Source organism: Venturia canescens, chromosome 5 (genome assembly GCF_019457755.1).
Source record: "Venturia canescens isolate UGA chromosome 5, ASM1945775v1, whole genome shotgun sequence".
In the NCBI taxonomy this organism is placed as follows: Eukaryota; Metazoa; Arthropoda; class Insecta; order Hymenoptera; family Ichneumonidae; genus Venturia; species Venturia canescens.
In genome coordinates this window covers 22,757,504-22,784,972 of record NC_057425.1, presented here as the reverse complement: position 1 = coordinate 22,784,972, position 27,469 = coordinate 22,757,504, and the positions used below count along the sequence as shown (strand labels likewise).

The window sequence follows — 27,469 nt, the reverse complement described above, 5'->3', positions numbered from 1 at the left end:
GGTCCTCTTCTTCCCAGTGAAATTCTCTAATTTTCCATTCTGTCCACTGTTTTCCGTTTTTCGCTATTTCCTCTCTGTATCGTCTTCTCGCCAATTTCTCCGACTCTCTTTCCTTCTCTCTCCACTCCTTCGTGGATATCGGCCTTTTAAAATTAATCTTATTTTCGTAGATGGGTGATAATATCTCAGGAATTACAAATTCCTGAGGAATTTGTTCGACTCTCCTATATTTTTGAATAAATTGTTCCATTCGTTGCCGATTTAATTGTCGGTTTGTTTCGACATCGATAGGAGTGAGACGCCACATAAAAACTTGCGTGGACTTGTTTTTGGATCCCAGGGTTTGCGTACCTGTTGACTGCTTCTTCGATTTTCTTCCTTTCGGCGTTTCTTTCGTCTTCTCAAATTTCTCCACTTCTCTTATGTTTTTTGAATTGCTTAACTCCTCCCATGTGCCATTTTCGCCGGTTTGCATACAAAAATGCACCTTGGCATAGGGATCGATTGTTTGCGTAGACGCATCCATAATTTGCTATGAGATCGTACAATTTTTGTTCAAATTACTTCTAATTATTTAATTAAATGTTTTCTATAACTTTTTACCTCATATTATTACCTTTTTTCGTTTATTTTCCACTTTATTCGTCCAAAAAAATCGCTCCCGTTCGAAAAGACGCTTCGTTTGAAATTTTTACAAAGGGGTATGGAAATTTTCCCTAGATGGGTAGACTCGCAAGTAAAATACGGGATCGCTAGTTGACACCAGCGACAGTGGCGAACACAGGAACTACATTTAGTGATATTTTGGCCCGATGAAATAAACTTTGTTTTCTCTTGTTTTGATCGTTAATTTAGATTAAATAAATGTGTTTTTTGATAGTATTCATTGTTTTGAGCATAATTATGCATATTTTCAGTAAATAAATGTAAAAATTAGATGATTTTCTGTCAGATTTTTGACTTTTGAAACTTTTAATAGACTTCTAGGGTTTTCCTCATGAGATCAATTCTTCCTTATTGTTTTCTCGTAAAATTTGTGCAGCAAGGTGAATTTTGCTATTATGATCATTTTTACTGTTTTTCCGATTTTTCTCTTAGAAAATTCTTTTCCCAAATTAAATAAATAACGTCATTAATTGTCTTATACTATTCCCAAACTATTTGGAGTAATTTGAACAAAATCTTTTTAGTAATTTTTCAGATTCATGACCTATGACTAAATTTATTTTTTCTTTTATTTTCGCTTTTATAAATTTTTTTTTCTTGTGATTTTCTTTGTTTTCTATAAAATTGATAGCGATTTGAGCTCAAAATAGCCATTTAAGGAGAGATAATCGTAATTTCGATTCTATTGAATTAATTATTATTTGATAATAAAAATTTTTACTTTTTTATCGAATTTGTTTGTTATTCTTTTGTAAATAAAAGGTAGTTTACTCGTTTTCATTTATCTCCCAAATCCTGATTGTTGTTGTCGTTTTCGACTTCATTTTTGTATTTTTTCAAGTTTGCGGCATGGTACATGCCTCTTTCAATACCGTTTTCGGGATTTTCTAAAATATAAGTCGCGGCTGCTATCTGTTTTTTGATTCTATAAGGCCCCTCGTAGATCGAGAAAAATTTGGCCATTTTCTTGTTGATAGGATCACTAACATTGCACGCTTTTGCGAGAACTAAATCATTTACTTGAAATTGAATCAATTTATGTTTTTGATCAAATTTTTGGGCTCTCTTTCGGCCTTTTCTCTGAATTCGATCTCTTGCAAGCATTAATTTTGCATCGATTTCCTGTTCATCTAAATTTTCGTTTCTTTCGATCTTTAACCAATTTTTCCAGATTCTTTGAGGTTTTTGATTTTTCTGAATTTCAAGTGGAGTCATTTCGGTTGTTTCATGGTATGTCTCGTTCATACAGTCATCTATTACTTTGACCCATTTCACCCAATCGGTGTGTTTGTCTGTTAAGAATGTTCTAAAGAATCTACCGATTTCTCTATTGACCCTTTCTACGATATTTCCTTGCGGATGTCTTATTGACGAAAAGACTGGCTGAATTCCCTCGCTTGCTAATTTCCCTAGCCATAAACGCGATGTAAATTGAGTACCGTGATCGAACTGTAATTTCCTGGGTTTGCCAAATTCTGGAATATAATGATTGAAAATTTTGTTTATTGTCGCTGGAGCAGTTGCGGCTTTTAATGGATACAAAACTACAAATTTGGAAAAGGCATCGATTGTAACAAGAATGTGTTTCATTCCGCCCTGAGAGGCTGGCAAAGGACCGAAAAAATCGATTGACACAATATCTCCAGGTCCTTCTGGAATGATATTTTGCTGTGCGGCATACGAATGCTGATTCGGAACTTTGTTCCTTTGACAAGAGTCACAAAAAGAGAGAATTTGTCTGACTGAATGGTACATTCTTGGGTAAGTAAAATCTTCGCTAATTATTTTCCATACTTTTTTAGCCCCAATATGACCGTACATTTCGTGTGTTTCAGATACTAAGCGCTGGAAAATCTCTTTTGGAATTACGACTTTACAAGAATTCGGATTAATTGTCTTGAATAAAATGTTATTTTTGATTTGAAATTTATCGTTTTCTTCATTTTCAACCCTTTCCTTTATTTCGCGAATTTTATTGTCTCTTGATTGAAATTCTCCGATATTCTTAATCATTAATTCAAGTTCTCGTGAAGGTTTTGTAGCTAGCATTGTATTAATAATTAATTCCCTGCCTTTTCTGCCCCCCGTATCAGGTGGATTTAAACGACTCAAAACGTCTGCAACAACGTTTCTAGCTCCAGGACAATATTCAAAATTGATGTTGTAATCCTGGATTGCTAGGATCCATCTCGTTAATCGTTCACTCAGTAATTGGCTATTTTTCAAAAAAGTTATAGCTTGGTGATCGGTAATGACTCGAATTTTGGCTCCCAATAAATACGTTCTCAATTTTTTCAAAGACCACACGATAGCAAGCAATTCTTTTTCTGTTGTCGTGTAAGCTAGCTCTGACCCTTTAAGAGTTCTGCTAGCAAACATTATTACCCCTAAATCTCCATTTTCATCTTTTTGAGCCAGAGTGCCCCCCAAAGCATAATTGCTCGCGTCTGTCTGCAAAATGTACTCTTTTTTCGGATCAGGATGTTTCAATAGCACGTTATTTACGAACAAATCTTTAACTCTTTGGAAAGCAATTTTTTCGTTCTCACCCCAATGCCATTTAGTTTCTTTTTTCAACAATTTTAATAGAGGAATTGTTTCCTCGGCATGATTTCTCGTAAATTTCGTATAATAATTTATTAGACCAAGGAAACCCCTTAATTGCTTCAAATTTCGCGGAGCTGGAAAGTCATGAATTGCCTTAATTTTTTCAGGTTGTGGTTTAATACCCTCGGTTGTCAAAATATGCCCCAAAAATTCTACTTCTTTTCTGAAAAATTTTGCTTTTTTGAGTTTAATTGTCATTCCGTGATTCTCTAATCGTTCAAGCAATTCATCTAAGTGTTGCATGTGTTCTTCGAAACTAGTTGAAATACAAAGCAAATCGTCTACAAAATTGATTACGTGGTCACCGAGACCATGAAGAACAATATCTAAACCTCTTAACAAAGCAGCAGTGCTTGTTTTTAAACCGAATGGGGTTACTGTGAACTCGTAAACCTTACCGCGATATCGAAATGCCGTAAACTTCATAGAATCTGGATGTAATGGTATTTGCCAAAAACTGTTAGTTAAATCGAGAGTTGTCATTACCTTCGCGGAATGACATTTTTGAAAGACTTCTTCGATATTTGGAACTGATTCATGATCGTCCTCCATAACTTGATTCAATTTTCGGGCGTCAAGACATAATCTAACTGAACCGTCTTTTTTTATAACTGGGATAATCGGATTGATCCATGGACTACTGGATCTCTGAATAATTCCATAATTCAATAATTTTTCAATTTCTTTGCCAACCTTTTCACGATGCATTAATGGTACCTCGTACGCATGAGCTACTATCGGTTTTTCCGATGTAATATTCAATTGATGCTCATAAACGGAAATTCGGCCAGTGTCCTTGCGAAAAACATTTCGTCTATTCCAAAGCACCTGTTTATGAATTTCTTTTTGATTTTCAGGGAGTCCGGTTTGATCTACGATTTCATTAATTTCTTCGATTGTAATATGATCATCGTTATTTTGATTATCATTAAAAATCAAATTTTGTATTGGCTGAACATTTTTTTCACTAATCTTTGTTGTTTCTAATCTTGGCACTGGCTTAATAGTTTCCATTCGACTTTTGATTTTATCATTTGATTCTTCCCTTAATTCATTATTTCTCTTTTCAATTGGAACAGTTTTGATTATCTCTTTTTCAATAACATTCTTTTCAACATCTACTTCTCCCCTTTTAACTTCATCAACTTCAATTACTTCTACTTCTTCATTAATAACATTATTTTCATCAATAACTTCATCATTAACTTTTTCTCCCTCTTCAATAACATTTTCTCCCTCTTCAATAACTTTTTCAATCTTTTTAATTCCTCCCAAAACATTAACTTCATTTTCTCCCATCTCAACTACTACTTCTTTTCCAAAATCTTCTCCCTTTTTAACTTTTCTTTCTCCAATCAAAATTGTTTCCAAATTTTCCCCAATTTTTTCTTTTATTTCTTTTTCAATCAATTTTTCTTTTTCAAATGATCCCACTGTGGGAATTACATCAACTACATCATTATATTTGACCTGGAGACTCATTTCTCCCAAATCAATCAAACTTTTCAAGGGTTGGAGTGAATCTACTCCCAACAATACGTCTCTTATTAAGCCAGGAATAATTAGATATTTGATAAACGTTTTTATTTTGCCAATTTGAGTTACAGCCATTATTTGATGTTTAATTTTCGTCAATTTGCCTTTAATAGCACCTTTCACCGTGACTCCCGTTACAGGTAAAAGAGGACAATTTTTCAAAATTTCTTTATTTTCGAGATAGAATTCTTCCGAAATCGTAGTCACCTTGGATCCCGAGTCAACGAGAGCTGTCACCTGAATGCCTTCAATTTTTGCGTAAATTTCCGGACATTCAATAATCGGGACTGCTTCGCCGTTGATCTCCTCTCCCATCAAAAATTCTCTGGTGTCCGTAAAAATTGTATTTATCGGAATTTGATTTTCACTGTTGAGGTCCATTTTTAATGCATCGTACGGGTAGTTATTAATTTTATTTTTGTTTCGATTTTCCGTTGTACCACGCATTTTTATATCGTTTCCATTGTCTTGATTTTTTGTATTTATTGCGGGTACAACGCCTACGCGTTTCCCGCTTTCGATGTTGATGGTTGAGGTTCTATTTGCGCCTCAATCGTTTGAATCGGTGGTTGCTGCGTATTATTATTCGCAGGTGGCCGATATCCCCCGTTGTTTTGAGGTGGTCCACGATTTTGGTTCGACGATCCCCAATTTTGATTCTGATTTGGCTGAGGACTGTTGTTTGGGCGATTGTTTCCGTTTTGTCTTCCATTTTGTTGGCTCCGATTGAAACTTCCGTTATTCGGCCGTTGATTTCCGTAAGTCTGTTGATAATTGAAATTGCGATTTTGTTGATTATAACCGTTAGTGTTTTGGTAACCTCGGTTATTTTGGAATCCTCCATTGTTCTGATTCCAATTCTGGCGATTATTTTGCCAGTTTTGATTTCCACGATTGTTATTGTTCTGGTAACCATTGTTGTTCCAGTTGTTTGGCGGAGGCATTTTAAATGGCCGTTGCTCATTTTTGTCATTGCTGTTTGGTTTTTGATTTTGAGGTTTTCCTTCCTCAGTTCCTGTATTTACAGGCCCACTTTGATCGAGTTTCTCCAGGAACTCGATCAGCTGCTCGAGGGTTTCGAACCCACGACTTATGATCGTGGCTCTAATCTCCTCGGTAAAGTGCTGAGAAAGCGATGCAACAATGTCCGGATCGCTCGGTGGTGGAATCAAATCACGGGCCGCTCCGAACGTCCGAGTTGCATATTCCACTTTTGTTAATTTGCCTGGCTTTTCAGGATATTTCCCGAATTCCAGGTCTTTACGCACTCTTCGTTGCACGTCGTGACTCCAAAATCGATTTGTAAATCGTTTTTCGATGTCTTCAAAACTATTAACCTGGTCCTCGACCAGTTCCCACCATTCCTTGGCGGCTTTCTCAAGTGATTGGCTGAGCAAGTACTTCATTTCGGTGAACGTTGGGTTCGTCACCTCGCAATAATGCCGAAATTCTTTTATGAACTTAATTGGTCGTTTATTGCTCGATCCATCGAATGTTGGAGGCTTGATTTTAATTTTGTTGGTCGATGTGATCTCGTTCCGGAACGTTTGCCTCTGTTGTTGTTGCTCCTCATCGTCATCCGATTCTTCATCTTCGTTTTCTTCCGGGATGTCCGTCAATCGTGGATGAATCCGGGTGCTCTCTGTATTTGGACTTTGTAATTTGTCCGTTGACTCCAAATTTTCTACCCTTTTTTTGATTGCACTCACGTCGAGTTGAATTTGGGCTACGTTTACTTCGATTACGGCGCTTTTGGCCTCGTTTTCTTGCACAATTCTAGTAAGCCCCGTAACATGACGTTTGATTGGATCGTATATGCTATGAACGTCCGAAGCTATTTTAGCCTGCATGACGGTCAATTTTTCAGAAAATTCGGCTCTCAATTCAATTGTCGCCTGATTATTTTTCGCGACTTCATTCGCCATACTCTGCATTTGAGATTTCATCTCCTGCATTGATTCGATTAAACTGACAAGCAATTGATTATTTATTTCTCCAAATTCTAATTTTCCCTTTTCCGATTTGGGCGTACCGAATTCCTCTAACCTCACCTCCTTATTTTCATTCCTTTTATTTCCAAATTCGTCCCCAAAATTGGCTCTAGATTCATTGAAAATGTCCCCCGCACCGGGTGGAGGCAACGTGGTCGTGAAATCGTTTGATTGAATTTCATGCTCTGGATTTTGAAATCCCGAATCGCCAGTGGCGCTATCAATTTGTTCTTTATTATCAGCCATTTTGAGATTTCGAATAATTTTCATTTACTGAATTTACTAACCCTTGTTTTTCCTACGCAATGCCCGTCCCTGTTCGGGCGCCAATAGTTGTAACGGTACGTTAGTGCTTGTGCACACCGTCACGCCTGGATTCGAGCAATTCTATATTAAAGAAGAGCGGGCATGAAGGAAAAACAAAAGTAAAATGAAATTAAATTGAAATGACAAATGCTTTATTCAATTTTAAATTGTTTTGAACCAAATTACAAAAATAAAGGCTTTTTATTTGAAATCGAGTTTTTTCGCTTTATTTTAATCGCATGTAAAATTTTATTTCCGGTATTTTTCTTTGTGACAATTTTCGCAATTATTTAATGTCAAATTTCTAATACTTTTCGCAATGATAACAATAATAATCTCGACAGTGAATTTACGCTCGCACTAATAGTCTCGCTCGTAATAATTAATTTCTGATTTATTTTGCCAACGCTATTAGGAATTAAACAATTGAGCTATGATTCTTAGAGACTCACTTTTTGACTCTATACAATACAAATTGATTGTTCGAGTGGATTTCTTGCTGATCTCACTCTTTTGACTCGATATAATTCAAATAATGATTTTTAGTGAGTGATTTCGCTTTTTGAAATAATTTAATTGGCTCAAAATGACTCGCAATTGTCTCGTTATGAGAATAAAGAAAATTTGTTTGATTTTAATGATTTCTACTGAATTAGATCACCACTCAGAAAACAATAACTCATTGATGGAAAAGAATCCACCCAGAGATCTTGAGACAGAACGAACCCGAACTGTCCCGGCCCCTCTGGCGTGGAAAGGTAGGAGTCCTACCCAAGAATCTCGTGACCGAACGAAATCGAACGGCCACGGCCCTCTTGGATAGAAAAAGGATTGGAAATCTACCAGGAATCTTGAGACAGAACGGAATCGAACTGTCCCGGCCCTCCTGGATAGATCGGAAACTCTCACCTAAGAATCTTGAGTTCAAACGAAATCGAATGAACCCGGCCCTCTTAGCGTGAGAGAGGAAAGGTGTTATTCTATTTGAATTCTGAGTGGGATAATAGCGATGTTATTTTGCTCTTTGTTTTTAGAGCTATTTTTGAAATGAGTGAAAATTCTATGTTTCTTTATTCTCGATTTTATGGCGAGTTCACGCGGCGAGATCCGGAGGCAAGACTGGCTTTTTGTTTTGGCATGCGAGTCGAGCTCTCAGGGATTCGAGACGTGACTGGCTCTTAGCGTGGCGAGATTCGAGACGAGACTAGCTAGCTGGAGCTTCCGCGCTCGGGTTTTTATACCCTCTCAAACAAGGAAATAATAATAATAATTCGCTTGGACTTTGTCCCTTCTTGTGATTCGCTGCGCGACTAACTCTAAATTCTGTGATTGGTTCTGGGACTCACCACGCGGGCTCTGATTCGCTGAGTTGAGCTGCCGTCACAATGCGCATGTGCAAGAATTCGATATAATTCAATAAAACAGTTTTTTGATCAATTTTAAGACTTTTCTCTATTGTTCTGTTTTATTTTCAATTGATTTTATCCACAAGAACCTTTTTATTTAATTTTATTTCATTATTCGTTCAAAGTTACGTTCTTGCATGTGGCTGTGGAAAGTAGGTCATCGCGCATGCGCACTGTGCACGCTCGATCTTCCAAAGAAAAGTTTTCTTAAAAATTTGAGTAATTTTGACCTGAAATTTACACCCGTTTGTTCAAAATATGTTTCTTTAATAGTTCGCATCATTATTTTTAATAAGAAAAAGATTATTTAATTGATATTTAATAAAATAAAGAATTTCATGAATCTAGGGAATTTTGTGGAATCGAAATTGAGTTGGCAGCGCTGAGCGCCTCGCTTCCCGAGCGCCGCTTCGCGAAGTGACAGTTTTTCAACATGGCCGCCGGTGTAAACACTCGTGCGTGCCATGGCGTCAAATAAAAAATAAAATAACGTTTTCTAATAGTGTATTTCGCTTCAATACAGTGAATGAATTACGTTTCCTGTAGGAATTCTGAATTTTGGAAATAAAAAAAAATGAGATCATTTTCTAACGTAGCCAAGTACAGTGAATGAATTAAGGTTCTTGTGGAATTCATTCGTGTACACTTTTAGCCCTAATCCCTCACTTATTCAGAAAAATTTTCCAGCAAACGTCACAGAGCAACAAAGGTTTCTCGAATGATTCTGCAATTATTAAGAGATTATCATCTGTTTTTATGCTAGCTCGGATTATAAACTTAAAACAGTTTACGCGTACAAGTGCATGCATTGTATCTATACGATGAACTGCACAAATTCATTTTCAACATTACACACAAGCTTGGCGTGCATGGTTTTCAATCGGAAGCTCGGCGAAGGAATGCCTCATCCGTCCATATATTTGAAGAAAACTTGATGATCCTCTCATGTAATTGTTTTTTAATTTGCCATCCCTTTTCCATCCAACTATTTTATTGAGTAGTTCGACGTGAAATCCCGCGCTGTGTACACAAAAAAAATATCTATTCTTGACTAGTTTGACTGATAAATTCATTACTCCAAATGTTTCGTATTCAACGCGTTTTCTTTTCTCAAATCAATGTTTACACAGCTTACTTCTTTGTTCATCCATTTCAATACTTGTGTAATTCATCCAATCATCTGCCCATTTGGTAAAAAAAGAGTGTACGGACAAACGAGTGAAAGTGACGCGTGGATAAATTAAAATGCGTATGGGCATGAAAGAATGGCCGTATCTATCCGTACAAGATAAAGGCATATAAAGGGATTGATTGATTTCATTTCTTTATCCGTTCGTTTAATTGTTCAATTTTATCCACAAATTTCACCCATCTGTATTGTTTACCAAATCATTATATAACAGGGCCCCTCTTATTTTATTGGGGGATCGGTTTTTTTCACACTCGTTCATACAATTCTAATTAATTATTGTTTTTATAGTAAATTTGAACAATTGTCTCTTCCCGAGCTTCCGATTGAAAACCATGCACGCCAAGCTTGTGTGTAATGTTGAAAATGAATTTGTGCAGTTCATCGTATAGATACAATGCATGCACTTGTACGCGTAAACTGTTTTAAGTTTATAATCCGAGCTAGCATAAAAACAGATGATAATCTCTTAATAATTGCAGAATCATTCGAGAAACCTTTGTTGCTCTGTGACGTTTGCTGGAAAATTTTTCTGAATAAGTGAGGGATTAGGGCTAAAAGTGTACAGGAATGAATTCCACAAGAACTTTAATTCATTCACTGTACTTGGCTACGTTAGAAAATGATCTCATTTTTTTTTATTTCCAAAATTCAGAATTCCTACAGGAAACGTAATTCATTCACTGTATATGTTACAATAGATCTCTAATTTTTTCACAGTTGAACATTTTTTTAAATTTTACATTTTAGTACTGCACGTAACTTCCGTTATGACTTTTTTTCAAGAACTTTTTTCTTGAAAATAATTATCATGAATGATTAGTGGCTCCTATGCGTAAAACGTCAATTTTTCAATGAAAGTTTCCGATTTGTTCGATAAATATTCCAAATTATCAATAAAAACTTGTCCTCCAATTGATATCATACATTTTTAGACTGCATGTAACTTGGATAGTACATTTTTCAATTTGTTCAATATTTATGAATTTTTTTGAAAATTTTTTATTTTTCTTTACAGAATTTTTTTCAATTGTTTTTTTATTTTTGTTGGATTTTTTTTAACTTAACAATTTTTCGTTTATTATTTCTATAGAATTTTTTTCCTGGTTCTGAATCTTTTTTCTATATCATCAAACAAGGGACCATCAATGGACTTGTCCCAACCTTTTTTTCCCTAGGGGATATATATATATATAATATAATATTCACGGAGTCTGAGCGCGGTCGGGGTAAGACTCAATAGTTAGAAGGCCTAAAATGGCGAACAGGCATTCTGTATAACGCATATATAGATATACAGAATGCCTGTTCGCTATTTTAGGCCTTCTAACACTTGAGCCTCACCCGCGGTCGGCCTAGCAGCTGGAGGAGCCGACATCGTTGAGCCAATCAGAATGCGTAGAGGCAACAACTCTACTACTACTAACTACGTCAAAACGCGTATACGTATACGTCGAACTCGTGATGTGTCAGTAACTTTTGCATAATCTTGAGCCCGTGCAAAGTTTTTTCTCAGCAATTACGCCACCGATCGTGTTGATTTTGGGCGCAATCTAAAGAGAATTTCTTAATTAGCTGAAAGTTCAATTTTCAAAGCCTTAGATGACTCATAACTTCGGTAATTCAAAAAAATCACTTGCCAATTTTACCCCCACCACGGCGAATCGTTTTATTCAGAGAAAGTATACTCGGCGAGAGCCTCGGGCCAGCAGACGACAGGGCTGTCAATGTACTTGTCCCGAGACTCTACCGAGTATCTTGATAGGAGAAAAAATGGGCCCACGATCAGAGCAGCATAAGAAATCGGTAAGAAAAGTAACAGCCTTCTGTCGAAGAAGTTTTTACTTTATATATCAATTAATTTTAAACATGGAGGCGTCACAACGTTTCCAAACTTTGAAAAATTGGATTTTTTAAAATATCCCATTAATGCGCAAAATGCCAATTTTGGATACACAATTTCAGGTACACAATTTTAATTGAGGAACCGAAGGAAAATTCTTCAAAATCTTATATAGGGGGTTTTCGAGGGTGCTCTTTCAGAATCTAGCATTTATTTCGTAAAATAAAATCAAGATCTTTATTATTTTTGCGTTTTTATTCAAAAAGTCAAGAATTTTTGACGTTTTTTTTCCTTTCAAATCGATTTTTGTCCTTGTTTCTGCACTGGAATAACCATATTATCGCTATGAAAGGTGTCCTTAATATTTGAGCTTTCTAAAACACTGGTTATGAACCCTTTTTTCTCTCTTAGTTTTTCCAAGATGGCGGTTTATGCAAAACAGCATGATGTAAATTTGCATGATTTTTTTTCTCAAAAAGTATCGATTTCACAAGAAAAAATTATAGAATAAAAAGTGTTTAGAATCGTCCGAAGAATACGTGTGAATTTTTTCAGAATTGTTCTAGCTATTTTTGAATTTTACAATTTTGACAATATTTTGAAAATTTTCAAAAATTCTGAAAAAATTCACACGTATTCTTTGGACGGTTCTAAACACTTTTCGTTGAAAAAAATTTTTTTGTTAAGTTGATACTTTTCAAGAAAAAAATTATGAACCTATTTAGTATGCGACGGACAAAAAATTACAAGAAGGCATAACATAATCGTCACTCTGCCACTATATAATAAATAATACAGCGTTGCCCAGTTCTCACCACGGGGAGGTGGACGATAAAGAGAACCTGTTTTTTTGTTTTTTGGTTGTTTTGTTTTTTTGTTTTCCTTTGTTTCTTTTATTTTCTTGATATGAATCATGTTTTATTATCTTATATTCTTTTGCATGTGCTGAATCGAAACAAGTTCTGCAAAAATATAAATTGCACGCCATGCAAAGCTTTTGAGTTCTTACAAAACATTTTTTGTTAGAACATTTTTTTTTTGTTTTTGTTTGTTGTACTTTGTGAGGTTTTGATTGGCGGTTTTTTTTCAAATAACTTTTGTGCAACAGCCAAACAAACATCTTTAGTCCCTAAAGCAGATGAAGGAAAAAAATAGGGACTAAAGATGTTTGTATGGCTGTTGCCAAAAGTTATTTGAAAAAAAACCGCCAATGCAAAACTTCACGAGGTACAACAAACAAAAACAAAAAAAAATGTTCTAACAAAAAATGTTTTGTAAGAACTCAAAAGCTTTGCATGGCGTGCAATTTATATTTTTGCAGAACTTGTTTTGATTCAGCACATGCAAAAGAATATAAGATAATAAAACATGATTCATATCAAGAAAATAAAAGAAACAAAGGAAAACAAAAAAACAAAACAACCAAAAAACAAAAAAAAAACAAAAAACAGGTTCTCTTTATCGTCCACCTCCCCGTGGTGAGAACTGGGCAACGCTGTATTATTTATTATATAGTGGCAGAGTGACGATTATGTTATGCCTTCTTGTAATTTTTTGTCCGTCGCATACTAAATAGGTTCATAATTTTTTTCTTGAAAAGTATCAACTTAACAAAAAAATTTTTTTTAACGAAAAGTGTTTAGAACCGTCCAAAGAATACGTGTGAATTTTTTCAGAATTTTTGAAAATTTTCAAAATATTGTCAAAATTGTAAAATTCAAAAATAGCTAGAACAATTCTGAAAAAATTCACACGTGTTCTTCGGACGATTCTAAACACTTTTTATTCTATAATTTTTTCTCGTGAAATCGATACTTTTTGAGAAAAAAAATCATGCAAATTTACATCATGCTGTTTTGCATAAACCGCCATCTTGGAAAAACTAAAAGAGAAAAAAGGGTTCATAACCAGTGTTTTAGAAAGCTCAAATATTAAGGACACCCAATTTATTATAATTATAATTTATTATAATTAGAATTTTTTCTGAGAAAGTGACTGAAAAAAATGTTAGTAAACACTAAAAACATCCCTTTGGTCACAATCATACTAGGTTCAAAATCCATGCGATTGAGAGAAACTTGAAATTTATGTATAAACGTCAATAAAAAATTTAAAACAACAACAAAACATGAAAAAAAAATAAGCGTATGAACAAAAAAATGGGCGTATGGTCAAACTAGCAAGAAAAATATTTCATTGTTGATATTATTTTAGAGATTATTGTGAGAAAAAAAACTAAAAATGGTAAAATGTAAAAATGTGTTTGAACATATGAATCTAATTAATTAAAAATCAATGTATAGACTTTTAACAATATTCCGAATAGTGGAATACGGAATGCCTCAAACACTTTTTTTAATAGAGCTGAATTAACCTTAATAATATAAATAAAATTGATGATTTGATCTTTTCTTTTATTTATTTGAATTTTAAATAAAATAAATCCTAAAATATTCAAAAGGAATAATTTTACCCAAGTACAAGTTTTTTTTCTCACTCATATCTTTTTAAATTTGTGTTCTCACATACGTGCGTCGAAACGTCAATTTCAAAGCTTGAAAAAATATTCAAGTATTAAAAAATTTTCAAATACTTTTAAACTATTGAAAAGTCTTTCCTTCATTCAATTACGAACATAAATTATGAACCCAATAAAACATGAAACGAACATTTTTTTACAATCCAATTTCTTTGATGTTTTGAAATGACCATTTTTACTAAAAATGGCCATAGAAATCTTCAGAAAAAAAAACAGATTCTAACTTGACCATTATTTATTTGCGAGTAAAAATTTTCGAAGACATTGAAGAAATTACGATTTTTGAGGAAACATTCTACAATTGCATGTCATCAAAGTTCTTGACAGAACGTGAATGAAAATTATCAAGCATTAATTCCGCGAAATTTGTTTTTTGTTCGTAATGAGATAATTTGTTAAAAACGACAACAAAAAATATTTTCTGCTATTGAAAATGACAACACTATTCATATCGGTGTTTTTGATAAATATCTCAGCTTCATTTTTCCGATCCACCTTCTGTTTATTCATATTACTTTGAATTTCTTATATAGAATGGCTGAAAACTGTCGTCCTCAACGGTCGGTAAGGCCCCCGTTACGCCATTTAGATATGGTTGCACTGCCATCAACATCATTTTCCGATGAGCACGATGTTGGCGGTAGTTACGTCGGTAACGGCAATATCGATGATGTATCGGCGATTCGAGCTGCGCTCTATGGTTGTGCTGTTCTTACGGAGACAGAGCATCTCGTTACCGAAGGCGATCGTCAACCGAACGTTTTACATGATGCAACACAGAACGATTTTGACGGCCACCACGATACGGATACAGATTTCAACAGACAGACTCAATACAATGAACAAAACTATGACGACGTAAATGACGATTCGAATAGACGAAATCAAGACAACGGACGAAACCATTACAATGGACACGGGAATATTTTAAATAGACAAAATCAATGCGACGGACATAAAGATTTTACAAATGGACAAAACCATGATGGACGTGAGGACACTACAGACGGACTAAATCACTACAACGGACCTGACCAACAGAACGATATAACAGATGGACGGCACGAACCAGAGCTTTTGGTGAGCAGCCTTCTAGATCTGACGAGAACTAGTCGAGGAGTGTCAACATCGCCCGAAGATTCTCGAGTTTCTCATTTTCACGATTCACCGCAATCTATTGAAAAATCGGCTGTGGTCCCAACGCCCTTATCGACCGAGTCAACTACTCTTCGGAAAATTTTAAAGATAGTAACTCGTATGGAACAAGAGCATAAGTAAGTGGACGAACTATTCCTAAATTTCATATGAATTAAAATACTAAAAACTGATTGAAGAATGAACATATATAAAGCAGATAAGAAATGATATTTAATTTCACCTACAAATTATTTTTTCAGCAATTTCAGAAACGAACTGAAAGATGCGTTGATCGCCTTGGCAAGACGTTTCGACTCGGTAAGCGGAGCCGAATATCCCGAGAAGCCTGAGTGTTTACCTCTGCGGAAAATTTCACAACTGCAGAAATACGAAAACTGCACGGAGGAGGAGCATAATAGAGTGGTATGTAAAAATTCTCATCCAAATCTAGATAAAAGAAATAGCGATTTTACCACAAACAATCTAGGATTATCTATTGTCTTATCTAGTAGTAGTGCCAATTGGAAAATATTACAAAATGCAAACTTTTTATTATGTTCGTTTTTATAAAAAAAAAAGAGAATGTTCACCATTCAAATTAGTTTTCAATTTTTCATTATCCTTTTCATCCACAGAAGTATTAAAAAAATATTGAGCAAATGTTTAACATAGGTCAACATATCAGGTCATGGTATAATTTTATTGCAGATTCATTATCTGAGTTCGTTGGGAGGTACCGATCCACGGAGTTGTGCTTCCATCATGATTAAAGAGGCGATACACGATAAACTAGCTCCCAAAATCAATTTCTACGGACGGCATGAAGGGACATCGTCTCTCGAAAATACAAAATTGATTAAAGGAATTTACAGTAAGTTACTCGAAACATAATCTTGGAAAATAAAAATTAAAGATAGAATAGCAAAAACTTTTTTAATATTCCAAAAGAGTAGAAATTTCCATCAGTCCAAAAAAAAATTAATTTGTTTTTTTAATTTGTATATACATTTTGTTTGCAGATGCTATGAGTAGAAGACTCCGCGACCCAATGATTTCGCTACATGATTTCGCAAGCGCAATCACATCGGCCCTTCGCGCTACAAAGTAGCGGCGTCGCAGTAAAATTCAAACAAAAAATACTACTGTGGGCAAAGAATGAATAAAAAAGAAAAACTTTATCAAATAAACTGGGATTTAATTATTTGTAAACCCACTCTCCATAAAATTTATGCGTGATAAAAACTAAAAATTTCTAAGTAGTCATCAATATTCATCAATTCTCATGAAGATTTTCATGAACTATCAACTATTAATATATCACCGCTTCCGCATTAAATGTTTCATTCAAACGGGTTTGGGAATTTAGTAGATTTCATGTATACTGTTCTAAAGACCGGAACTTCGCGTTGCATGTATTACCTTCTATGGTAATGGGGTCATCTCCAATTTCGTAACTTACATCTTCAATAAAATTAATTCACGATAAAGTCAAAAAATGTATACTGAAACGAAAATTAAACATTCTTCTGGCGCTAGATTTCAATATGATTCTAGCATTTTAGTCTTAGATTTCAACTCGATTCTAACATTTAGTCTCAAAACATCCTAGCGTTTGAACAGCCTTGAGATTAAGTATATCAACAGCACATTGTAGTATTAGGTTGTGGCGGTATAATTGCATCGACTTCTTACAGCATTCTAACGTCAGATTCTGACGAGAAAATGCTATTAGCAACCAATGCTTGAGTAGTGTCGCAACCTAACGCTATAATGCTCTCCGAACCTAACCTATAATGATGTAAAGAGCGAACGCTAGTTTTCTGTTACAACTTGACTCTAGAATGGACTAAAAAACTAACGCTAAAATGCTGCCATGACAACGATACTGAATGACGCTAGATTTGCGCCTATGGAGCGCCACTTAATGACGTTACTCACTGCTGCTAGAAATCGTGAAAATAGCGACATAGAAGTTTGTGTAATGAATGCCATTGCAAGCAAAAATATGAACCTGTCCTGGCGTTAGTCTAGCGCAAGGCGACTTCGAACGCCAGCTTTGGTTTGCTGGGAGGTTATATCGGGAGGGAAAGAGTCAAGGTATCACTTCTTGACTACGCCGATACTACACGTAGTCAAGAAAATTATGCAAAACACACTGATTTCACTAGAACTCACAACACCAAAGACCATTGTATTATTTTATTTAGTGCACTCTATTATTTTTTGTAAAATTAAATCGAAACACTCACTCGAGCTGTCACACGCGGGCGCAGCCATATTGACTGTCTTCGATCAGCCGATGCGAAAATCATGCGAATGTAGCGCCACAAAACGCAGCGGTAAAAATATACACGTTTACACCACGTTGTGCGTACACTCTCAACGAAAATTATTTTCGTATCGAAATTTGCGATATTATCAAATTGATAATTTATACCGCAGAAATAAACAACACCACGAGTGCTGCCACGTCGGCAGATTTAAATAACGCTTTCTTTTTATATCAGTTTGTCAAAAATCTGAGAGTACAGTCACCTTCGAAAATACTCTAGCGATCTCATATTTGTCGGTAATAACGATATTTCTTTTGGGGTGAAACCTAGACGAATCAATACAAAACACACTTTTTGTTACACATTCTCTTTATTTTGACAATGTATTAGTAAATAAGTTACTGAATAAATTCTTTGTATAATTTTATGTGACAAACAATCAAACAAGGTCTAAAATTAATTCACACCCTCTTTCGTGTCCCGAATCCTTCATAATAAAAGAAACACAAATAATCAAATACGTTTCAATTTATATATATCCATATTTTATATTTCTTCTGTAATTTTTATTATTTATTTATGTCCATATTCCATAATTAAAAATGGGAAGCGATAATATCTGGCGCATATGTTAACCCTAGGGAAAAAAAGGTTGGACAAGTACATTGATGGTCCCTCGTTTGCTGATAATTCGATCCATAAAAAAAACTTAAAAAGAAATTTATTCAAAACATTGTAAAAAAATTAATTAAAAAAAAAAATACAAAACAATCCGAAAAAAATTTCACAAATCTTGAAAAAACATTATCTTTTAAAAAAAGTAATCTGTATCTATTTTTTAAAGTGTCCAAAGAATCAAATAACAAGTAAAAAATATAAAACCGAAAAATTGCCCTTGAAATCATTTTGGAAACCGATGCCTCATTCTTCTTATTTGATCCGAACAGTTAAGTCAATTGAAAAAAATTCCATCTAATTTACGTGCAGCATTAAAATTTATTATATCAATTCGAGGCCAAGTATTTTTTGATAAATTGAAAAAAGTTACCACTTCAGTTACGTGCAGCACTAATGTGTATGATATATACACATTAGTGCTTATAGAAGGACAATTAATTTATGAGTAACTCCAAATTTCAACATTATGGAATTGTTCTACGAAGCTTTTTAATTCAAAGAAATCACATGGAAGCTAGTCATTTCTTACTCTATGGTGGCAGAAACTTATTAGAAAATCGATTCTTTTCAGACTCTCAGGAGCCTCTGGTATTATTCACAATATTCGACGTCGATTGGATCGATATAAATTATGTTTGAAATAAGTTAAAAGTACTTGCCGGCCCATCACTATTCATTCAAATGAAAATCAATCATAAAAAAACGAAATTGTACGGCAGAATCCGGTAAAAAAATTATTGGAATGCGTTTTATTATTAGTTTAATTGCTGAGAAAAAACTTTGTACGGTCTTAAGGTTATGCGAAAGTTACCAACACATTCAAGAATTCATGCGTCTATATTTATAAACACCATCAAAGGCACTTTGATGCTCTCGAGTTTCTGATTGATTGGATCTGACGACATCCATTTTTATACGTTGTGATTGGTTGTTGAAATTAGTTGTTGATGATTGGAAATCTGACGTCAACTTCAGAACGTAGCACACGGCGCAGCACAGCTGGTACCAGCAGTCATAAATTCGATCGATATACGTGTCCCATTTTAATTTTACACCTGACTTTTCTCGGAAAATATTGCTCGGATCAAATATTGTGTGGAACAAAACTTTTAGGGGTTGAAGGGGGATGTTTGATAAAAATTGGGTCGTGGATCCAAAATTCAAAATGGCGGCGTTAGAATGGCCGACATGTTTTTTTCGAATGGAAACATCAAGAGACTCGGTAGAGTCTCGGGACAAGTACATTGACAGCCCTGTCGTCTGCCGGCCTGAGGCTCTCGCCGAGACTATCTTTTCTCTGAATAAAACGATTCGCGGTGGTGGGGGTAAAACTGGCATGTCATTTTCTAGAATTGCGGAGCTCAAGAGATGTTTTGTTAAGCGAAAATTAGTTTGGAGACTAAATTTCAAAATCTCTTTCGAATGAGCCCGAAACCAACACGATCAGTAGCGTAATTGCTGAGAAAAAACTTTGCACAGGCTCAAGATTATGCAAAAGTTACTAACACATTTAGAAATTTGACATGTCTGTATATAATACCATCAAAGGCCTCATGTCCCTCGGTCTAACTTCGCGGCGGTGTCGCGGACTGACGTCACATGCCGAGAGCTCGAAAGTCACCAGCCGAAGTTTCACGTCAGTTGACGTTTGGGGTTATGATGTTACGAAGTGCGTGCGGGATAACTATAAATAATTTTCGTCATCTAACGAAGTGCATATTACTATTTATTTCGTTAAATTTTGTGATATACTAAACCAGTATCAAAGCGGCCGCGTAAATGTAGTCTGTGATATGTGTGCGAAAAAGGATATAAAAAATGCGCGATGCATATGTCAACGAAAACTTCAAGATTTCATGATTTTGATCGACTGGAAATAAGCGTTAACTAAAATAATCTTTCAATTAAAACAGAGTGCGAGAAATATTGTCCAGTGTAAATATATCGTCAGTAGGCTAGGTTGTATATATGAAGGCGTCAGATTATATATATGAATAAATACAACAAAAACACACAGAACTGTTAGAATGATGTTGTAAACTTTAATTGAATAAATGTTTTCTAACTTATTTCTCATGTTTCCCATATTTTGCTTCATATTCAGTTTGGCTCTGCCCTCTCCGATCCTTGTTTTCACTCCATCGGTTTGCAGCGGATCGATACATATCATTAATTAATTGCTTAATATGTGTCCTATGATTTTCTACTATTTCTTAATGCTGATTGTAGTAACGTGATTCAAGAGGTTTCCAGCTATGATCATCAATCTCACATTTTGTACATCAGATTCTCAAAACAGTTTCTGGTCTTGATATAAGTGTAGTTATTCTTTTTCCACCTGGTCTGTCGAGTAACAAATTTTGAAACTTATTCCAAAAAGTCTTTGGATGCTTTGTTTGCTGATCATATGAAAAGTCGAATCTTTGGAATGCAGTAGGCAAACACAAATTTTGACAACAATACTTATGAAATGACATGTATGTTGAGTATTCCCACTTTGCAAACTACAATTGTGGAATTATTAGTGAAAAGATTCATTACACTAAGTCTACAGTTGCTCCGTTTTGAATGCGATCAAATATAATGCCTGCTAACATCCATGGGAACATACAGAATTTCTGAATACAATGTTCGCTATGTCATTTCAACGTAACATCATGACTTTTGCCAACTTTTCTCTATAATACTATAGATTTGGATTATTGAAATACAGCAGAAATCTGCGAATTATAAAATTGATATACTGTGCCACTCATTAAAAAACTCATCACAGAAGTCTTCAGTTGCTCATTTATCGATAGATTTTAAATTGCTGTCTTCAAAATTTATTGCGCAGATACATTGAATCGCAGCAGATACCTGCGAACTCTGAAATTTCTGTGCATAAATATGTGTGTTAAGTATCACCCCCTATCTTTGATTATGAGAATGAGTAATAGAACTTGGTTTAGCAAGTTTTAAAGTATTTCTTTTTAAATACTATTGAAGTTTGTATTACTGCGGTATGAAGCGAATACCTCCAAACTTTCATATTTTTGTGTCGCAGCATGTGTGCCAATCATTTAAATTTTTTACTTCAACCGTAACATGTAATCTCAAAAATTCATCACAAACGTCTTCAGCTTTTCTAAATTCCTAAATTTTCCGTTTTCTATTTTATTCTGAGTTTTTAAACTTTTAAATTCATTCCTGAATTCCGCGCACTCTGATTTAATTGAAAGATTATCTCAGTTGACACTTATTTCCAATCGAACGAAATAATGAAATCTTGAAAATAAGTTTCGTTGACATATGCATCGCGCATTTTTTTATATTTTTTATTTTCACACACAGATCACAGTCTACATTTACGCGGCCGCTTTTATACCGGTTTAGTATTCCACAAGTTTTAACAAAATAAATATCAATATGCACTTCGTTAGATGACGTGAAAATTATTTTTATTTTCCCGCACGCACTTCATAACATCATAACCCCAAATGTCAACATGACGTGAAACTTCAGCTGGTGACTTTCGAGTACTTTCGAGCTCTCGAGCTCCTTAGCTTTCCGCCAAACTTCCTTGCTCTTTTTCTTGAATGTCATTGGCCCAAAAATTCTCTCACTCTTCATTGGTTGCAACAAAATTTCTCTCACCAGGGATTGGTGATCATGGGGGCCAAGAGGCCTATGTTTGTAGCGGTTGGAGTACGCGTATACAGATACGTAAAATCCTGAATGCGTTAGTAACTTTTGCATAATCTTAAGCCCGTGCAAAGTTTTTTCTCAGAAATTACGACACCGAGCATGCTGATTTTGGACTCATTCGACAGAGAACTTCTTAATTAGCTAAAAGTTCAATTTTCAAAGCCGTACATAACTCATGAGCTTTGCAATTAAAGAAAGTCACATGCCAATTTTACCCCCACCACCGCGAATCGTTTTATTCAGAGAAAATATAGTCTCGGAGAGAGCCTCAGGCCAGCAGACGACAGGGCTGTTAATGTACTTGTCCCGAGACTCTACCGAGTCTCTTGATAAAATATGCGCGATGCATATGTCAATAACGAAAATGGCAGTATTACGATATCTGTGGCCCCAAGTTTTGACTATGTAGTCTTTATATTTGGCCCAAAATAAGACTTTTTTCAAGAGTAACAAAAATCGAAATTCGGCCTTTTAAGGGGTGAAACAGGGGGTTGAAAGTTGAAGCATTATAATGTTTGTGGTCTCTAATTCTGACGATACAGCGTCTATATTCCATCGAAAATCAAACTTTTTTTTATTTACTCAAGATCCAAGATCGACCATTAAGGGGGTGATAGAGTGGTTTCAAAATTGCAGCGTTTTTATAATGTATATTATTTGTGGTCGCTAATTCTGACCATGGAAACTTTTTTAAACAAAGATAATTGGAACTCGGCCTTTGAGGGGGGAAAATGAGAGACATGAAGTTTGCGTATTATATTATTTGGGGTACCTAAATTGTTTTAAAAAAATTTGCAAATTAAATGTGTTCTTTCGGGGGCTCTGCCCCGCGGGGGGCTTCGCCCCCCCCCCCCCCCCGACCACCCGTTGATGGTTGCGTTCGCGGATATAGTTCCGAAAGGGACACTTTGATTTGAACACCCAGCTTTTGCACACATAAAAAAGAGGTTAACCCTAGGAAAAAAAGGTTGGGACAAGTACATTGATGGTCCCTCGTTTGCTGATAATTCCATCCATAAAACAAACTTTAAAATAAAATTTTTATAAAAAATGGGCAAAAAATTATTTTATAAAAAAAATACAGAACAATTCGAGAAAAATTTCACAAATCTTGAAAAAGCATTATCTTTAAAAAAAACTAAACTGTATCTATTTTTCAAAGTGTTAAAAGAAACAAATAACAAGTAAAAAATAAAAACCGAAAAATCGCGCTTGAAATCATTTTGGAAACAGATGCCTCATTCTTCTTATTTGATTCGAACAGCTAAATCAATTGAAAAAAATTCCATCTATTTTACGTGCACCATTAAAATTTATTATATCAATTCGAGGCCAAGTATTTTCTGATAAATTGAAAAAAGTTACCATTTGAGTTACGTGCAGCACTAAAATTTATGATATCAATCGAAGGACAAGTAATTTATGAGTAACTCCAAATTTCAACATTATGGAATTGTTTTAAGAAGCTTTTAAATCCAAAAAAATCACATCTAGCTAGTCAATCGATTCTTTTCAGACTTTCAGGAGCTACTGATATTATTCACAATATTCGACGTCGATTGGATCGATAGAAATTATGTTTAAATATGAGTTAAAAGTACTTGTCCGGCCCATCACTTTCCATTCAAATAAAAATCAATCATAAAAAAACGAAACTGTACGGGAGAATCCGGTTAAAAATTTATTGAAATCCGATTTAGGTTAGTTATGCCGAATGAAATTCGTTCGCTGGAAGAAGTGAGAAGTAAAAACTGCCGTCATAGCAATACAAACTGGGGAGTTATTTTGGAAGCTTCAACATATTTAATGTGCAAAATGTTTTTTATTTATCTATGCACAATAACATCTTTTGTATATTACAGGACAATTTGTTTCCATTCTTATTAAATTAGTGCAATTAAGAGAAAATTACTTGAAGATAACTCTCTAAATTCCCTCTGCATGAATATGTGTGCTCCATCAGTTCTAAAAAAGCCCTGATTTTTATTTAAATACAATAAGTTTAATGGAAAGTGATGGGCCGGACAAGTACTTTTAACTCATATTTAAACATAATTTCTATCGATCCAATCGACGTCGAACATTGTGACTAATATCAGTAGCTCCTGAAAGTCTGAAAAGAATCGATTGTCTTATAAGTCTCTGCCACCATAGAGTAAGAAATGAATAGCTTGCATGTGATTTTTTTGGATTTAAAAGCTTCTTAAAACAATTCCATAATGTTGAAATTTGGAGTTACTCATAAATTACTTGTCCTTCGATTGATATCATAAATTTTAGTGCTGCACGTAACTCAAATGGTAAATTTTTTCAATTTATCTAGAGTCGCGGCAGCGACTCTGAGACAAGTACATTTATAAGATATGACGAGTTGCTGCCAGAGACTCTTTACCGGAGCGATAGCGTTTCCAATTGTTTTCGAAAATTTTTAAAATTTGTTTCTTTAATAATTAATTAACTATATCATTTCGGAGAATATAATACGTTCACATATTTTTTATTATTTTTTTTTCTTTCGATGGCGACCTCTTCGAACTCTGTAGCTTGACGCGTTGAAGAGATATTAATTATTTATTTTTTAATTGCATCAAAAAATGGATCGGATTTTCGCACACATTTTTGATGTTTATTTGTTTTATATCTAGTGACAAATCTGGTGCCATAATACATTTTATATACCGATATATTTTTTTCCGGTGCCATAATACCAATATATACCTATATATTTTCGTGTCGTATGACGTATGGTGTGTTGTTTATGCTGATAGATGATGAGGTTATAAAGATCGCGAATTTGACAGTTCACCGATATCCCGGTCGGTAGTACAAGTATATACCTATATATTTCCGTTATGATATGACGTATGGTGTGTTATTTCAATGCTAACTAAATGAGATTATAAAGATCGCGAATGTTACAATTCACCGAAACTGTTCCAATTTTTTCCGGTTCTGTAGAAAATAAATAAAAGCAGTACAATGTTTTAGTGAAAGTGGTGAGAAAAAAGTGAAGAAGAAAGAGATAAAGACCGAGGAATCCAAGAGTGTTGTGTAATGGAAAAAAAACCGAAAATTGTCAACAACGTTCGGATTGATGGTAAAAATATTTAGAAAGGTTAGAGATTTTTTCTATATATATCTTGAGATGTAGTCCGGATTCTGAAACATTAGAAATAAAAATCCACGCCTCCGCTCTTTCTCATCAGCTCTCTCTGATTGTATCATCGAACTTGTCGATGTTTGTTATTGCAGAATATCTAAAGACGCGGCATCGTCTTGTAATAAAATAACCCAAAACAGGAATGACGAAAAAGAGCCAGGGACTACAAAAATATAGAAAGGCAGTATAATCTCATTGTCTGTAAACGCATAACAGACTATTCGAAAGTGCTTGATTACAAAATTTCTATTGGCAAATCGAAACTGAGGCAATCAGTATTTTTTTCATTTTGCATCGGTGGAAATTTTTTCATCAAAAAGACTAAATTGATAGACACGGAGAGTTTTCACTTCAATTCCAACAAAGTAAAATTTAAGTTCGAAATAAAATATGTCCGCGTGTGTGTATATGTGTGTATTAGGGTGGTCGTTATTTAGGGTCTTTCAAAACAATGCTTAACCCTCGACCATGCGGGTTGAAGAGTATAGGGGCTAGGCCGGTTCTAAGCCTGGGATCTCAGGGGGGGTGCGGAAACGGGGGAGCGCGGGGTCTGCAGCGGGGGGTAGGGTCTGCAGCGGGCGAGGGGTCTGTAGAGGGGACCGTCAGGAGAGAGATGGAAGATGAATGTGAGAGAGATGGGAAAAATGATCCGCAGTGGTGGTGGCAGGGTCTGTAGTGGGGGAGTTTGTAGAGGGATCACCAAGCGGGGGTGAAGAAGAGAGATGAATGAATGGGTGTAAAAGAGAAGGAAAATGGGAGTTGGGGAAATATTGTTTTTTAATATTGCATACGCTTGACAAAATTTATCAAAAACTAGAATTTTATTACAATAAATTCCCATGGAATGAACGTATGCTTTAGTAAATTAATTAAATATATAGATTGAAAATACTATTTACTCTATTTTAACATTATAATACAATTTACAGATAAACATATATTGTTTTTTTAACTCTATGTCGCTCCATTTCCTGGAACACAAAGAAAAACCCAAATTCTTAATTTTCTGTTTTTTTTTTCATTGCGAAAAAAAAAGGGTAATGATCAAAACTACTCACCATTATTTTTTACACACTCCACATGTATTATACGCAATGAAGAGTGTGAGCGGCCGATCACAGTTGTAACACCAGAGGTCTCCCAAGACCTCGTAGGGCCCGACGTGGTGTTCAAAGTGGGCCACAGCACGCCCATAGGTTTCCGGGTCCCGTATGAAACAATCGACACAAATGCGATTCTGCATACGGTCTGCATAATAAGATTTTATTCTGCAGACCCGGTCTGACGGTACCATGGCCAACGCCGTCGGTCGTGACAGCAGCCGTTGAGTCGATTCCCCTTCATCGACGGAGGAATCTGACTCGAAACCGTCGTCAGGTGGATTACCCTCCGCCGGCTCGATCTCGTGGAACTCCACGTCCTGACCGTAATATTGAAAGTCGCGCTCCATTTCATCGAGCATGTCGAGGACTTCATCGTCCTCAACATTGTTCTCGAGTTCAATATCACCACCACCACCACCACCATGATATGCGAAATCGTCATCCTCATCCGGCATATCGTTTATGTCGTTATTGGCAATTCCGACATCGTCGTCATTGTTATGGCCGAGCCATTTATTACTCTATTCTCGGCTCCTTCAGGAAGGCCCTGTTGTAATGATTTTATTTCAGTTTCATATTCCGAGAATTTCCAATTTCTTCCATCATATCTGGGGATTGTATCAATGGCATCTTTAACTGCAAGATAGTCCAAATAAGCTGAGTTATCAAGCATAGTTTGATTCTAAACTGAATTTTCAGTAGCAGGCATTTTCGGAAATGCTTCCGAAAATCTCCTTAAAAGATAAATCCTTGAAGTAACCGTGAATCCTTTTAACTATAAATTAATTTATCGAGTTATTACCGGAAGTACGGAAATCACGAAATTGGAAGAACCGAATTGAATGGGAATTTTGAAACTTTTGAAATCAAAATATATTGAAAAATCAACCGTATTAGTAGTAGCTATCCCACCGCTGCCACCAATTTGTTATGCCCGAACGTGAAAACGAGAGGGCTGAGAGGGAAATAACGAATATTATAGTTACTAATCTCTCAGATAAACAAATAAATAATAGAGAAAAAGGGAGAAAAATAAAAGAGTAGATGTTCGGAATAGCTATTAAAGCGCTAGGCGCACCTATGACGGTTGCTAATATTCAATATGGAATTTTAGGGAGATTGATATAGGTCAAGACACAAACAGAAAGTAAAAGTAACACGTTAGCTTGTTTATTGAAGAATCCGAATTGGGGATTTAGATTACAGACGAATAAGATCGCAGTCAACTTCCTCTTGTTTACAATCATAAGAATTATGTGAAATAAAAGGTGATACAGATTGGACTTACGGGTCGATGTTCTACGCGTAATCTGAGACGTGCTGACGCAGGGCGTTGCGGGTCTCCTCG

General features: G+C 35.2%; 1 protein-coding gene across 1 annotated transcript; it reads left to right on the top strand.

Annotated features, from left to right (window-relative positions):
* Positions 1–14,582: 14,582 nt before the first annotated feature.
* On the top strand, positions 14,583–16,037 carry LOC122410630 (uncharacterized). The gene is made up of 2 exons (XM_043418914.1): positions 14,583–15,643; positions 15,929–16,037. The coding sequence occupies exon 1, from the start codon at positions 14,618–14,620 to the stop codon at positions 15,359–15,361; it is 744 nt and encodes a 247-aa protein (XP_043274849.1). The 5' UTR covers positions 14,583–14,617; the 3' UTR covers positions 15,362–15,643; positions 15,929–16,037.
* The last annotated feature ends 11,432 nt before the right edge of the window (positions 16,038–27,469 follow it).